The following is a 15,580-nucleotide window of genomic DNA, read 5'->3' on the forward strand; positions in this document are numbered from 1 at the left end:
TGTCTGTCTCTAAATAGCAGAGTCTTTTGTGTACTTATAAGGACACCCTGTCTGAAGAAGTAAACCGTTGGCCGTGGAGTAATAAAGCAGGAGTAAGCTCAGGAGACGGGGAAATAACATCAGACACACAAAAAAGGTCTGAGTCAAGTGTGGTGAGGTGTTACCAACTCTCTCTAAAAGCATTATTAAAGGTTGTTTAAAAATACTTGTTTAAAAAAGATCAGCAGGACGGTACATGACGTGGACGTTAGACACACTTTATTAAGAATGCACTCATTGTACAACTGCAAAATACTGAACACATAAAAAAAAAAAAAATCTAGTCTATATGACAACATGTAAATGATTTAGGTACGAGCGAGGTAAGAAAAAGTAGAGCCACAAATACACACTACAAACACAAATTTTCCCTACTTCCATAGAAACGGTTTGTGTAGAAATCAGAACAATTCAGTGGTGATCACACTGACGCAATAAGAATGATACATTTCTGGAACCGTGAGCTTCAAACAACCTCTCCATCAAAGACAGCGCAACTACCACTATGACGTTTTTTCAGCAAAATTTCTCACAAGTGCAGGAATACCTTAACATAAGATTATTTATTAAAACCTAGCGTGGGATGTCAGTATGATCACAACCTTAGGTTCTAGAATTTTTTTTAAAATTTTATTGGAAAAGCCTTGTGTAAAACTTTTCAGTGTACAAGGAAGAGCCAACCTGATTACAAAAATATATTTGTTGATGCACTGCAAAAAACAGGGGAGATTCTTCAGACAGTAAGTTACTATAAGGAGTGTCCGTCACTGAGTAATCAAAAATGAACCAGGCATACACGATGACACTCGCCCTCCAGTATTTAGTTGTTTGTGGCATACAGTGTCCCACTGGCAAAGCAGAACCCATTTAAGAAGTAGCTGCACTGAACTACTGAGGTGATGGTTTGTGATGTGGCTGTAGGTAAATTCGCACAGCGGGCAGGAGTGTTATGCTGTAGCTTCAGGGTCTGTTGTACCCTCAGGATCTTCATCATTGTAGATGTTCTCAGCCTGAAAGGAGAATCAGTGAGTCAGTCATTCAGCCTCATATCATCAGATATGACACATAAACAAGTCATTTTTTGAGTATAACACTAACACACAAATGAATGAGTACATGTATCAACATTTTGTGTTCAATCTTGCGCTGCCCTTAATGAATCACTCCAAATTAATAAATGAAAAAACGGTCTTGACTAATATTTTGTAGTGGTTTGCTAAATTGTCAGGAACCTCCCATCACATGACTTTTTGTTTTGGTAAGAGACATCTTGAGAACCAAGTCCCCTGCTGTCTGTGATCTTAATATGATGTTACAAAACGTTTTCTCTGCTATATGTTCTTAAAAGTAAAAATAATCCCTTAAAGATGATCTAGTACAAAGAAGGAGTCCTGTTCTCTCACCCTCTCTGCTAACATGATTTAGTAAAAAGTGCTCTCAGATATCTTACCATTTGCCAGACTTGCATAATGTTGTCTTCGGACACTGAACAGATGACCCAGGGCTCGTTGGGGTTCCAGGAGAAGTCAGAAATCTTGGCTGTGTGGCCTCCATGGATAAACTAGCACAAAGAAGAAAAATGCAAAATTTCTGTTAATATATCAGTCCAGGGCGATGTTTCCAATAACAGAGACATTCAGAGTACAGAGAGATCCAAAAAGTGTTTAAAAAAGGCAACTAGATTTGTAGAGTTTTGCCTTTTTTTAAAAACACTTTTTGGATAAACCATGACCTGGATGACTGAGAACCTTCACAGACAGTACAGAGAGACTCACCAGTAGCTCTGGTGGGCCATCCTCAGCATCTTCTGGTGACTGCTCCTCTCCAATTTTACTAAAAAGCAGACATAACAGTTAAACTTGGCAATCAGCACTGTTACAACATGGCTAACCCAACATGCCTTTTGGATGGGGATGCAGTGTGGCTGCAGTGTAGTGCATCAAGTCATTTTCAGACTTTGTACATTCTAAATGGGGTTAATTTGTTACCTGAGGTCCCAGACATTGAGGCGACGGTCTGTTCCACTGGAAGCCAGAATGGTTTCATTATGAGGAGACCACTGAACCTGAGACAGCCATTCATAGAAAACATACATTGTAAGTGTCATCACAATTTCTCAGGTAAGGAAAGGAATACACTACACAGAATTTGACACAATAGAATCTGCTCTCTTTATTTTAGGATAACTTGATTCATGATAAACATCTTACCTGGAAGATCTCATCCTTGTGTGACTCAAAGGAATGCAGCTTCAGTTTCAGGTTTCTCAAATCCCAAAGAGCCACAGTCTACGGGTAAAAGAGAGATATTACACACAGCTGCCAGGCCATCTTCATTAAGAGTGCGGTTACAAAACAGCTACATTCTAATCAGTGTTCTTTTAGTCAGTTGCACACAATAACAGAGTTTAAACCTGTGCTGTCAATTAAATTAAAAAGTGTTAAGATTGGTGGATTGTTGTCTCACCTTGTCCGCTGAGCCAGTGGCAAGGATAAACTCACTGTATGGGTTAAATGACAAACAGTTGACCTCAGCTGTGTGGGCATCTACTGCATGGCTGGGTTTGGAGGTGTTGTTAGAACGGGTATCCCAGCTAAAGAGAAAAAAAAGCAGAGAGGGGTCATCTTTTCAAAAAACTTGAGAGATAACTCTGTGAGAGCACAGGACCTTTCAGGCAAACTTCTTCAGATTTAGCCAATTATTGAAATTCTTACATCATAAGCCTTTGATCATCTGCTACAGAGCCAAAGAGTGACTCATGAAGCAGGTGCCAGGAGACGTCTTCCACTACAGCACTATGACCGGTGAAGATTGTCTTTGCATCGACTATCTTGCCCTCCTTGGGTACTGCACTGATGTCCCACAGACAGATCGTCTACAGGAATGACGCAAAGAAAACAACTTTAATTCTTCAGATGCTATGCCTGAACACTTGATAAATGGAATATCATATTATAAATGATATTAATATAATATATAAATATTTGTACTTAATATTGAAACTTTATCTTACATGGTCATCTGATGCACTGAGGAGATAACCTGACTGATTCGAGTTCCAGGAAAGTCCATAGCCTTCCTTCTGATGGCCTCTGAGACGCAGATCAGGGCGACACTCTCCAGAAACATCTGTGGACAACGAAATTATTTCACACTCTTTACACATTACATTACAATATTTTACAAAGGTACTAATTAGACCACTTATTTACAAAACATGCCGAGAATCATTCCACTTTCAACAGAGTCTGTGATCTATGTACCTGGCTTGGAGGGGTGCTTGGTGTAGTCAAACACCAGCACATCTGAGGTGGGGGTCTTTGTGGCAATGATGCAGGGGTTCTGGGGCATATAGCGGGCACGGTTCACCTCTCCTTCGTGGTTGATTTTGATTTCTATCTCAATCTTGCCACTCACTGAGCCAAAGCCTCCAAACTCTTCAAGGAATACAAAAAAAAAAAAATGGGTTAAGAAGGTAACAGTTCTTTACTTTGCTCTAAGCAAATGCCATTAAGAAGTAAAATGATCACATTAATAAGAAATACAATGAGAAGACCTTCCTGAATAGTCACACTTACTTAGCATGTAAAAAATAAAATAAAAAAGTCACCAACCTCCTTTTTCGCTGTCATAATGTGAGGTGTCCAACTGGGCATCATCATTGGGCAGCTGGACACTGGCGATGACCAGGTGATTCTGCTCATCAGACGTGTGGGTGCCCAACACCAGTCGGTGCACACTGTAATCCTTCCCCTCTGGCCTGGTATAATGAAAAAAGTAGGTTGTATTATTAATGTTGTTAGTGAAAAGGTGCATGCATGCTGGCATGAAGATGGGTAAAAGTCTCTACCTGGACACGTCAGGCAGCCACTGAGCAGTGAGGCTGGGCCACTCTAAAGCATGGGTCATAACCAGGTCATACAGAAAAGGAGTGTTTTTCTTCCAGATCTTGTACTCCTCATTGATCACCCTCTCTTCCACAGCATCATCAAATGCGCCAGCTGGAGTGGACAAACGGACGACAGAACCAGAGATTAACGATTGCTTTCATTTGATAGGTCTATGGCTTTCACTCAACAAATACGACTATCAGTACGATATTGAGGAAGCCTGCTTGTATATCTCAGTAGCAGTTGAGGCATTAACGCTAACGTTTATGCTACGGCGATTTACCAACAAAAATTGTCTCTGAAGTTGACAAATGTCCATAAATGAACTCCCAACACCTACTCTACAGTTCGTAGCATGATACGCGTTTTAAGAAACACATCACCGTTAAACTGCCTTGATGTAAATTAAAGGCTATCGCTTTAGCATTAGCATAACCATAATACTACAAATTAAAAGACAGTCATTTGCAAACTCGCACACTACACATATATTCAGACAACCAATGAGAAACAAACAAGACATTAACATTGAAGACCCGAGTGTTACAGTTCGAATTCTACCCAACCTGACTGATAAAGGCTAGCTTAAGGGCTGCGTCGGCTCGCGTTAGCTCCTACGCAAGCTAGCCGGGTAGCTAGCTAAGACTCGTCAAACATATTTTTCGGTTCAATAAAGACATTTACGTTACCTTCCTTGTCCGCCATTGCGTATATCCGAAGTAGCCGAATGAACACAGACGTTAGATTGCAGTTAAGATGCAGATACAACGAGCTTCGTCCCGGGTCGTGTGCAGGTGCTGTTTAAACCATTGTGTGAAGGTAGCTAAGCTAACAGAGAGCTAACCGAGCAGCCGAGTGTGAGAGACACGGGGGTGCCTTCGCGCGCTCAGCACAAGCGTCTTTCCGCCAATCACAACGCGGCAGCTGTGTGTCTTTTGACCAACAGAGGGCAGTGTTAGACCGTGTGATCCTGGTGACGGTGCGTTAATGATGTAGAAACCATTGACTGTATGTTTCAGGTAAATTGAATGGATTGCAATCTTTTTCGTTAATCGACATAATAAATGTGTTCTGTACACCAGAGGTCTTCAACAGGGGGTCCGCGACCCCTAGGGGGTCCGCGGAGGTACTGCAGGGGGGTCGCGAAAATGTTTTGATTTATTAGACATTTTTTTATATTCACCTCCACAATTTTTTTTAAACACACATGAAGTTCTTTTTAAATGTTATACAGCTTGGGGATTATGGGGAAAAGAATCAAGGCTCTAACTATTATATAACATATATTTATGGGCGATTTCCTGATAGTAGTGATCATAAACGGCAACAGAGTCAACCATCTTGATGTAAATAAACGATCTATGCTGCTGTGCCATACTATAGGACCGGTTTAATATAAAACACAATTTTATACAATATATATATATAAGTAGGGGGTCCCCGCTCCATCTCTCCATCAGATTGGGGGTCCTTGGCCTGGAAAACGTTGAAGACCCCTGCTGTACACATTTAAGAGTGAGTCCATGCAATCCAACAATTACAGTAGAGTACACTCCCTTGCCAGTTCATTAGATACACTGCACTAAATCTTATCTTCATGGAGAATAGGTATTCAGCATTTGTTTAAAACATTTGAAAGAGCAGTAGATTCACCTGTGTTATTGCCAATAACTGTGTATTGTGCTGTACAGACACATTTTTCTGTTTTGATAACTAAATTTTAGTCAGCTGGCTAGACTTAATAAATAACAACACCTTTTAGTTTAATTCAACACAGTTCAACAGCACGACAGACTGCATCCTCCAAAATGACCATACAGTTGAATTACCACCTTTCTGATGCTGTTCCAACGTAAAATTAACATTATAACAGTCATGAAGGGGGATTTAGTGCAGGACTGTTATATTAATACTAATTATGTTTTGCGTTGAATGTGGTCTATTTATTTTTCTTATACTGATTTTACAGTGTTTAATAAAATAAAAATGCCAATACAATGTTCACTATAGACTGAAATTTTAAGAAAAGTCACATAAACCTATCCTGTCTTGTATAAGTATGTAATTTCCCTTTGTGTTTTTATTTCCATGCATTTTTTTCCACTTGGAACATAAAATTTTATTGTGGTCATTAAAGAGAAAGACAACATGATTTTTCTTGATCACGATTGGTCATCTGTGATATCAACGCTGCAGTATGGAGCTATTTGATTGGACATTTGCAAGAAACTGGCCTCTCATTGGATAAGGATGGCGCGGGCTCTTAAAACGTTAAAAACAGCTCAACGCCAGTTGGCTAATGCGCAGGTTAGCGTTAAACTGCCCAAAAAAATCCCAGAAGAAACCGAGGAAGCAGAATGCAAGCTCGCTTTTGCTAGGCAGTAGCCACTTACTTTGTAGTGCCTTAATGTAGTCAGTATGTCTACGACTGATATGTCCGGTGTGCTTGACATCCTCCGGCTGCTGTATCGACATACACAGACTTTGGAGGAGTTTGCGAACAGCATCGTGTTCAGAGATGGACAGAGAGCAGTTCTTACTGAGCCGTCTGACACTAACCGCTTCATATTATTCGTCAGGAGTGTTTATGTATGTGTTGACAAAGAGCTACAGCAAGTGCCAAGCTTCAACCAGGTATCTTTACCCTAAACCCTTAACCTAAACCCCTTTTAGAGTTGACACATGCTATTTCTGTAGACTTTTTAATTTAGCCGAAGCTAGATTGCTAATAGTTATGAGTATTTCAGACTGTTATTGTTGAACATGTTATCTTTCTGTGTCGTCATTAAAAGGTTGTGACACAGGAATTGCGAATGACTTCAAAGTAAAGTACAACTGTAAAATAAAAATATAAAGAAAATATTTAAGAGTCCAATCAGCATGTTGCATTTTTAGTGAATTACGTTGGCTTCACATGCCAAATGTTTATATCAATATTTAGCCTTGAGACATAATATCATTTGAGGCTTATAGGAAGTTTTGCTGTTTTCTTGATGCAGAAAAATATTTCATTAAATGGCCTTTTCTTATTTGGATGTGCTGTATCTTATGCTTTCCACAGATCTGCACGCTGTCTGAACTTCTGGCCTTTGTCCTCAACAGTCTGAAAAGAAAAGGGAAAAAAAACGTCTTGGCCCACGGCTATAATAATTTTTCCCTGGCTCAGGAGGATAGGGATGCAGACCTCTTCAAGTTCCAAGGAAATGTCTCTCAAAATGCGGCCTACATCCATGGCAGTGACCTGTGGAAGAAAGTCTCAGTACGTCTTGGCACAGACATCACAAGGTACCTGTTGGAGAGCTGCTCTGTGTTTGTGGCAGTTCCTCCTTCGTGTGTTTTCCAGCTGTGCGGCGTTCCAGTCTATGACAAGGTGTCCATGACCAGTCATTCCAGTGGGTTTCAGCTGCAGCCTCCATTCAAGAAGAGGAGACGCACAATTGAGAATCCACCTTTCATCAAGAAGAGGAAGCGAAAGGATGTAGGACTAAGGAAGGGGAAAAGAAAGAGGGCAACTGACCAAAGGGCCGAGGAGGAGATTTCGGCTCCTTCAAGTAAGAGACGGGTAGCACACCAAGATCACCAACTGGATATCCGCCAGGTTTGCTGTAAACCAGCAGAGGAAGGAGAGCCCATGTTTGTGGAATCAGCACCATCTATGACAAATGTGGAAAATAACACTACTGGAGTCAAACAGTTTGTTGAAAGGCCAACAACTCGGCTTCCATTGGATGGTGGTTCCAGTTGGAGATCAGGGATCTTTCCTCCTTTGCCTCCCTCACAATGTTTCATCCGCACACTGGGATTCCTGTATGGGGGCAGAGGCATGCATGGCATTATTCTCAACAGGAAGAAAAAGAGTGCTGACGGATCTAAAAGGCTGCAAGGGAAAGATGTGGTAAGATTAGTCTTTTTTGAGGGACTGCCGTATTTGAACGGGCTGGAAAGGAAGCCAAAAAAACTGCCTCGACGTTTTTTCAAAATGGTGCCCCTCTTTAGTCAGTTGTTACAACAACACAGGAGATGTCCCTACATCAGGATACTGCAGAGGATGTGCCCAGTGGTTGAGAGGACCAGCGCAGGTCAGGGAGAACTGAACTCCCTTTTACCTCAGCACTGTGCACCTCACCGAGTCTACCTGTTTGTCAGGGAATGCCTCTCCATTGTGATCCCACAGGAGCTGTGGGGCTCGGACCACAACCGAGTTCATTTCTTTGTCAGTGTCAGGAAGGTCTTGCACAGTGGCAAGTTTGAGAGGCTCTCACTGGCTGAACTGATGTGGAAGATGAAGGTGAACGACTGCGATTGGCTGAAGATCAGTAAAACAGGTGAGAATATCATTGATGTTGTTATTCTTTTCAGAAAGTAAATGTATTTTTTTCCTTACATAATCAAACAGTTCTTATCTGCAGGTCGTTTCCCACCCAGTGAGCTTGCCTATCGGACGCAGATCTTGGGTCAGTTCTTGGCTTGGCTTCTGGACGGATATGTCGTAAGCCTCGTCAAAGCCTGTTTCTATGCCACTGAGACTGTGGGGCAGAAGAACGCCATTAGGTTCTACAGGCAGGAAGTCTGGGCCAAACTGCAGGACTTGGCCTTCAGGTACACTCAAATATGACTAACCTACAGAGGACTATTTACATACAGTCATGGCACACAAGCTCACAATAATAAAAAAAAAAAAACATGTTGGTGACATAGGGGTCACCTGTCCAAAGGCCAGATGGAGGAGCTGACTCCAGCTCAGGTGGCATCCCTCCCGAAAAGCACCGTCATCTCTCGCCTTCGCTTCATTCCCAAGACTGATGGCATGAGGCCAGTCACACGAGTCATAGGAGAAGATGCCAAGACAAGGGTAGACTTTGACAATGACATGTCCATGTGTTGTGTATTATTACATGCTGTGGGCATGTGCAGGATGTTTGTAACATTATAATTTTTCTTTTTCTATAGCTCTTCCGACGCCACGTCCGGGAGTTGCTGGATATGCTGCGGGCCTGTGTACACTTGACTCCATCACTGCTTGGCTCCACAGTTTGGGGTATGAGGGATATCCATAAAGTCTTGAGCTCTCTAGCACCAGTACAAAAAGACAAACCACAGCCCCTCTATTTTGTTAAGGTGAGTTGTTACTCATAGATAGATAGATAGCTAGAGCGAGAGAGAGAGATAGATAGATTCCAGTGTTTGCTTGACAATGAAGAGCAAAGGAAACGAAGCAGGGGAGCCACGACAGATGATTAAATTCAAACACAAAAGTGTGCAAAAAGTCAGGTGCTTGGACGCGCAGCTTTCAAGAGAGAAAACTGCAGAGTTAATGGTTAGGGTTGCTTATATCCGCAACGTCTTGTATGACGTCAAAAACTCAGCAAGTGCTGTACCAAAATTTCATTTTTTGGATTATATGGACTTCACAGAAACTCACAAATAATACACATTTCATCAAACTAAAAGCTTTCCTTATTTGCAGCTGGAATTATTAATTCAGTCTTTGTGTTACAGGTGGATGTGAGTGGAGCCTATGAGAGCTTGCCACATGACAAACTCATAGAGGTGATCAGCCAGGCCATGTCACCTGTACAGGACGAGCTCTTTACCATTCGCCGCTACGCCAAGGTCTGGGCAGATAACTACGAAGGCCTGAAAAAAGCATTTCTCAGACAGGTACCGTCATGGCCACAAATGTCCTCTTATATACACTCGTAAGTCACCTTATGAGGTACACCTGTTCAACTTCTCATTAATGCATATATGTCAACAGCCAATCATATGTCACAAACTGTGTGCAGTTAGACAGGGAGACATGGTCAAGGCCATCTGCTCAAACCCAGCCTCAGAATGGGGAAGAAAGGGGAATTGGACGTGGCATGGTTGTTGGTGCCAGACGTGTTGATTTGCTGGGCTTTTCACACACAGCTGTCGCAACTCAACTCAAATAACCACTTGTTACAAACAAAACATGTGGAGGAGCATCTCTTAAAAGCCACCATCTTGAAACTGAAGACCAGAAGACCACACTGGGTGGCACTACTATTCTCCTGAACAATAAACTGAAGCTAAAATTATCTTATGATGGCTACTTCCAGCAAGATAACGTGCCATGTCACAAAACTAAAATCATCTCCAACTGGTTTCTAAACATAGAGCATTTGTTGAATGAGGCAGAACGAAATTCTGACATCATGGATGTCCAGCCAACAAATCTGCAGCTACTGTGATGCTAGCATGTTATTATGGACCAAACAAAAGGAATATTTCTGGCACCTGGTTAAACCTGTGCCACAAAGGATTAAGGTAAATCTGAAGACCAAAGGGTATCTTACCAGTACTAGCATGGTGTACCTAATATGGTGGCCAATGGGTGTACGTGTATAATGACTTGGTTGCATTTTTCATTTCTGCTAATACAGGGAGATTTCCTGAAGGATAACATGGACGCCACCAACATGAAGGGGTTTTTAATGTCACAGCAGAGGAAAGGCAGAATTCATCAGGCCATCCTGGTAGAGCAGGTGATAATGACATGTGGTTTCTTTTAGGTATAGATCATTTATATTATTCACCTTAAAGTGCTCAACACACATTTCATTGCTTTTCTTTGTTACAGTATTTCTGCTCAGATCTTCAGTGCAGAGATATGCTGCAGTTCTTTACCCAAATGCTAACTGACAGTGTTGTTCAGCATGGGAAGAAGTAAGCTCAAGCATTACCCACATTGTTCATATCCTATTGATCACACCAGTATGTGCATACCTCATTACCCAATGTGATCATTTTCATTTAAGATTAGTCAAGTACAGCTATCGTGACTTTGGCCCTCTGTGTTTCAGAACGTACCGTCAGTGCCGAGGGATTCCTCAGGGATCAGTCGTGTCCAGTCTGCTCTGCTGTTTGTGCTACGGTCACATGGAAAATGTCTTGTTCAAAGACATTGCTAAAAACAAAGGGTACACCAGAAATTTTTCAGCCACAATCAGCTTGTCATAACACAGCAGCAGCAGAAGAGGGCAGACTTTCTGTACTGCAGCTCTTGACTGTATGGTTCTTTCTAGGTGTTTGATGAGACTGGTGGATGACTTCCTACTGATCACCCCAGACCAACATGAAGCACAAACCTTTCTCAAGTAGGACACCAACATTTTCACACACATCACTGTAACCAAAGTCGTTGTTAATACAGTGCATTGAATGTGCTGGTATAGCTCTGCAGGTTGCATTCAAGAATTATGGTTTTTCTCTCACTTTGGGTGAAGGATCAAAACCGGCCATGAACACATGACTTTTTTTGGGGGAGCTGTCTCATAGTGTTTAGAGAAGGAGCTTGGGACTGAAGGGTCACAGGCTCACATCCACCCGTGTCTATGGCTGAGGTGCCTTGAGCACTATGATTTAATCAGTATGATTTAATCAATTTGGCAGATCTCCACCTAAGTGTATCTGCAGTTAAGCCTGTAATCCATCTTTCCCCTCTGTTCCCTTGGCTTAAATATCTGTGAGATTCAATTATTATCGTTATTGGTAGGCTTTGATGATAATAATTTTTCAAAACCCAAGTTACAGATTCTTTTACGCTGTATAACATGCAACAATATAAAATCAGCAATTTATAAAGTCCAGTTTAAAAATTAAATCAAATGGATTTCATAATACGAAGCACAGCACCAATAACAGTAACATAAAAGAAATTCAAACACATTGCTTTATCTTATGTTACTGTTATTGGTTCTGCATTTCACTTTAGGATTCACTTTAGGATTACATTTGTTGTTGTATTTCCATTATTGTAGTTTTTAGTAGTCTGTAACAGCATTTGTATGTTGCGTGTAGGATCTTGCTGGCTGGAGTACCACAGTATGGTCTGGTGGTCAACCCCCAAAAGGTGATGATCAACTTTCCAGTGCCAGTAAACATGTGCTCTTGTCCAGACATCCGTTCGCTGCCACCTCGCTGCCTCTTCCCTTGGTGTGGACTGCTGGTGGACACCCACTCACTGGATGTCCATAAAGACTATTCTAGGTGATCTGGTAATTTTACTGCAAGGGTTATTGCCTGAAGTGTGTGTCTTGCATGAGAAGTTATTGTGCTTTTTGTTGGTCTTTATGGTTCTTTCTCGTAAGTTGAGTGAACGCCCCCTGTACTTTGTACCCTCTCATAAATATGAGTCATCTCCCAGTCTAGCACGGATGATTACTGTTGTAGCATAAAACACAGAATATTTTAAATGCATAACCACTTAACGTATTTTTTTTCATGCTTAATTATCTGTGTAGTCGGAGTGTTTATTTACTTTCCTCCTTTCACAGCTATGCAGGCCTGTCTCTGCGCTACAGCCTTACTCTGGGCTCTTTCCACTCAGCTGGACAGCAGATGAAGAGGAAACTGATGGCTATCCTCAGACTCAAGTGTCATGCCGTGTTCTTGGACCTGAAGGTTGGGGAAAAAGGTTCCTCAGTGAATGAAAGTTGCTACAGACAGGCACAGCTACCAAAACCTTAGAACTTCAACATTTTATGTTTTGTTGTTTCAGTAGGTGGTCTCTGTAAATCTTTGAACTCTCTTTTAGACCGTCCCACATGTTAGGAATCTTTGACATCAAGCCAAAAATTTCTAACCTGGAAGTTGACCTGAAACAACATAATGCTCATTGGCAGCTGTAAAAGTTCCACGATAACTAAGTTTATGAGTGGTGACTTTAGACTTGCTCACATAACTGATAAATAGAATAAATATAAAAACATGCTAGTAAGCAGGGCATTTATTTCATGTATAAACTCATAAAAAGCATATACATATAATTTATTTAGACTAATTTCTTCTCTACTACTTCTTCTACTACGTTTGTACTTAAAATAATAGATTAACTTTTCTTCTCAGACCAATTCTCTCGAGGCCGTCTACAAGAACATCTACAAGCTGGTGCTCCTGCATGCATGCAGGTGAAGACAGTGATTATGAACATGGCCATTTTTTTTTTTTGCCAAAACAAAACAAAAAAAAAAAAAAAATATATATATATATATATATATATATATATATATATATATATATATATATATATATAGTTTACATTTGTCTCAGATATCGGTGTATATTATTATTACTTATTATCACAAATCAGGAACTTAATAAAATCCCTTGCACTCGTGTGCTTTCCAGCCTTGACCTAATACATAAGCCTGTGAAGATAAAACTGGTTTTAAAAAGGCTCAGAGGTTGTTATTAGCTGAAGATTTATCTCGGAGTGTAAATATCTGACTGGGGCCTGTTTCCGTATCATTTGTGTCTTTTGTGATTTTTCTCTGCAGGTTCCATGTGTGTGCCCAGAGTCTGCCCTTTGGTCAAACAGTTGCTAAGAATCCTGTGTTTTTCCTGGATATGATATGGGACATGGCGCAATATGCCAATAAGCTCATCAGACTCAGCAACAAAGGCAACATTTACACTCCGTACATATATTTGAATAAAAGTCAAAAACCTACTTTACCAAATTAATTTCTCTTCTCTTCCCCTTTTCTCTAGGACTGATATTAGGCAGTAAGACCCAGCCAGGCATTGTGCAGTATGAAGCAGTGGAGCTGCTTTTCTGCCTTTCCTTCTTGCTGGTGCTGTCACAACACAGTGCTCTCTATAAAGATCTGCTCCCACACCTGCACAAACGTATGTACTGTCAGGAAACACGCACAATAATATTCCCAAGAGGATATCCAAGATCATGATCACTGCCGATGTGGTATATCAGAATTTAAAATTTATTTAAATGGCTCACTTGGCTACAAAATACACTACAATGTGCTTCACAAAAACATAAAAATATACATATATTATAATAGAAAGACAGAAACAAGAACGATACAACTTTATAAATTAGGTAGACATTTAGTCTAATATTAGCATGGCATCTAACAATTTCATTATTCTGTAAATTAAGCATTTAAAAAAACACATTAAAAACGGCACAATTCAGAACTCTGACATATTTGGTTTACAATCATAAAATCAGAAGATGCAAATTCTTACATTTAACTTTGTGCAAAAGTCATTTTTATAGGAAGAGTAGAAGGGAGAGGTTTTTAGCAGATTTCTGTCAAAAATGAACAATCTGTAGTGTTGGTGTCCAAACTGTTTCTGGGCATAGAAGTTAAATTAGTTTAGTAATCATTCCTATATTTCATTTTTGCACTGTTGTGTTATAGCTTAAAGTATTACAATATTTACACAGAAAGTATTCAGTATTAAATAGTTGCTGGTCAAACTGGATGAATTATTGATGCCAGATCAATGTATTACTCAGTGGCTACATTTACATGGACCACTTAATTCATCATTGCTTGTTTGAACAGCTTGTTTTCTCGCTACCGCCCTGTTTATGTACCTCCTGGAAACTCATCACATCACCTGATGTTTACCCTGTGTGGAACACATCAAGCGTTAAGTGTCTATCAGGCACTCGTGTAAACCTCTTGAATGGATTATGAACAGGTCACACCACCCGGAGCCAGTCTGTTCTGATTGAGGTGGTTACATGAGGACTTTTTTACTCTGAATGCGCAATAATAACATTAAATGTTATGTGTGCGTCTGCCAGAGCTGGATATGCATTTTTACATCTGCACAAATCAGTTTATTGACATTTTTAATTTGATGTTATAGTTCCAATGGATGAATTGTTTGTCAAAGAAGGGAAAACAACATTCTACTTTCATCTTCTTAACAGGGAAACGGAGTCTGGAACGCCGTCTAGGAGATCTGAGGTTGGCCAGGGTCCGACAGGCCACTAACCCCAGGACCCCGGTCGACTTCTTGGCCATCCAGACATAGACTGTAAACTAGCCCTAACAGTTTCTAGCACCAGAAATATAGAATACAGAAAGGTATGAAAATGCCTCCATTCAGTCCTGCTCCCCTGAAACATTAATGTTTGTTAGTTTTTTTATATGTGGTCTCCAAGATCCATTTGGAGGCACTTCTTAGAGATGAGCCGTGTGTTGAAATCAGTCATTTAGGTTCGTCACATCTGTGTGCCAAATCATTTATGTCACATAAAGTGAAAAACAGGCCTTAGTCATCTCGTGTTAAGCACTTAGGTGATAAATGTCAGTCATAACTACACCCTATAAAACAATAAGAACCAGATCCATAAAGCTGGATAACTGAAAATCATCCAGCTACTGTGCTTTTAGCTGCTGTCATCCCATGGCTGTTTCTTTCTGGACTTTGATTTACACTTGGTGGTAGTTTTCCACAAGGAAGACATGATGTCACTTTAAAAATAATTTAGGTGTAAGTACACATGTATTATCACCCACCCAAGTGTAGTCAAATAACTTTTATACAGAGTGATGCATCTCTAGTGTAGTATGTTACACCAATGATAAAAAATCGCAGAGAAGGCTTAACATCTCTTTCAGTGATGTTTTGTGAATTATAATAAGTTATATTTATGTCAATATGTACAGGTGTGTAAATGTGGAATCATAATGTTTCAGTATTGTGTGTAATATTGCACGTTATTTACAGGGAAATAATTTTACTTTTAAATAAATCTGGTTTTGTTCTTGAGAAAACAAGCAGGTGTTGTCTTTTGTCAAGTCAGGCTTCAAAAAATTCTCACAGTGTAAACATTAGAATCAATATAAATCAGTGACGGTGACAGC

The 15,580-nt window shown here is 40.4% G+C and overlaps 2 protein-coding genes across 2 annotated transcripts; one reads left to right on the plus strand and one right to left on the minus strand.

Moving 5' to 3' along the window:
• Window positions 1-241: 241 nt before the first annotated feature.
• rbbp4 (retinoblastoma binding protein 4) lies at window positions 242-4,835 on the minus strand. Its single transcript, XM_084563028.1, has 12 exons — window positions 4,619-4,835; window positions 3,890-4,040; window positions 3,654-3,799; window positions 3,303-3,476; window positions 3,053-3,168; window positions 2,754-2,914; window positions 2,506-2,632; window positions 2,250-2,327; window positions 2,028-2,104; window positions 1,815-1,872; window positions 1,490-1,600; window positions 242-1,049 (listed from the first exon to the last, which is right to left on the minus strand). Exons 1-12 carry the CDS (start codon window positions 4,632-4,634, stop codon window positions 987-989), a joined length of 1,278 nt encoding a protein of 425 aa, XP_084419154.1. The 5' UTR covers window positions 4,635-4,835; the 3' UTR covers window positions 242-986.
• A 961-nt stretch (window positions 4,836-5,796) lies between these two features.
• LOC311501459 (telomerase reverse transcriptase-like) lies at window positions 5,797-15,423 on the plus strand. The gene is given in 16 exon segments (XM_084563300.1): window positions 5,797-6,563; window positions 6,991-8,254; window positions 8,339-8,528; window positions 8,628-8,781; window positions 8,880-9,047; window positions 9,429-9,590; window positions 10,337-10,438; window positions 10,534-10,619; window positions 10,757-10,873; window positions 10,979-11,050; window positions 11,754-11,942; window positions 12,230-12,356; window positions 12,801-12,862; window positions 13,232-13,389; window positions 13,392-13,583; window positions 14,641-15,423. Coding segments are annotated over 16 exon segments (3,363 nt in total). The 5' UTR covers window positions 5,797-6,347; the 3' UTR covers window positions 14,745-15,423.
• Window positions 15,424-15,580: the final 157 nt, after the last annotated feature.

The sequence above is a fragment of the Chelon labrosus genome, assembly GCF_963514085.1.
Source record: "Chelon labrosus genome assembly, chromosome: 16".
NCBI classification, from domain to species: domain Eukaryota; kingdom Metazoa; phylum Chordata; class Actinopteri; order Mugiliformes; family Mugilidae; genus Chelon; species Chelon labrosus.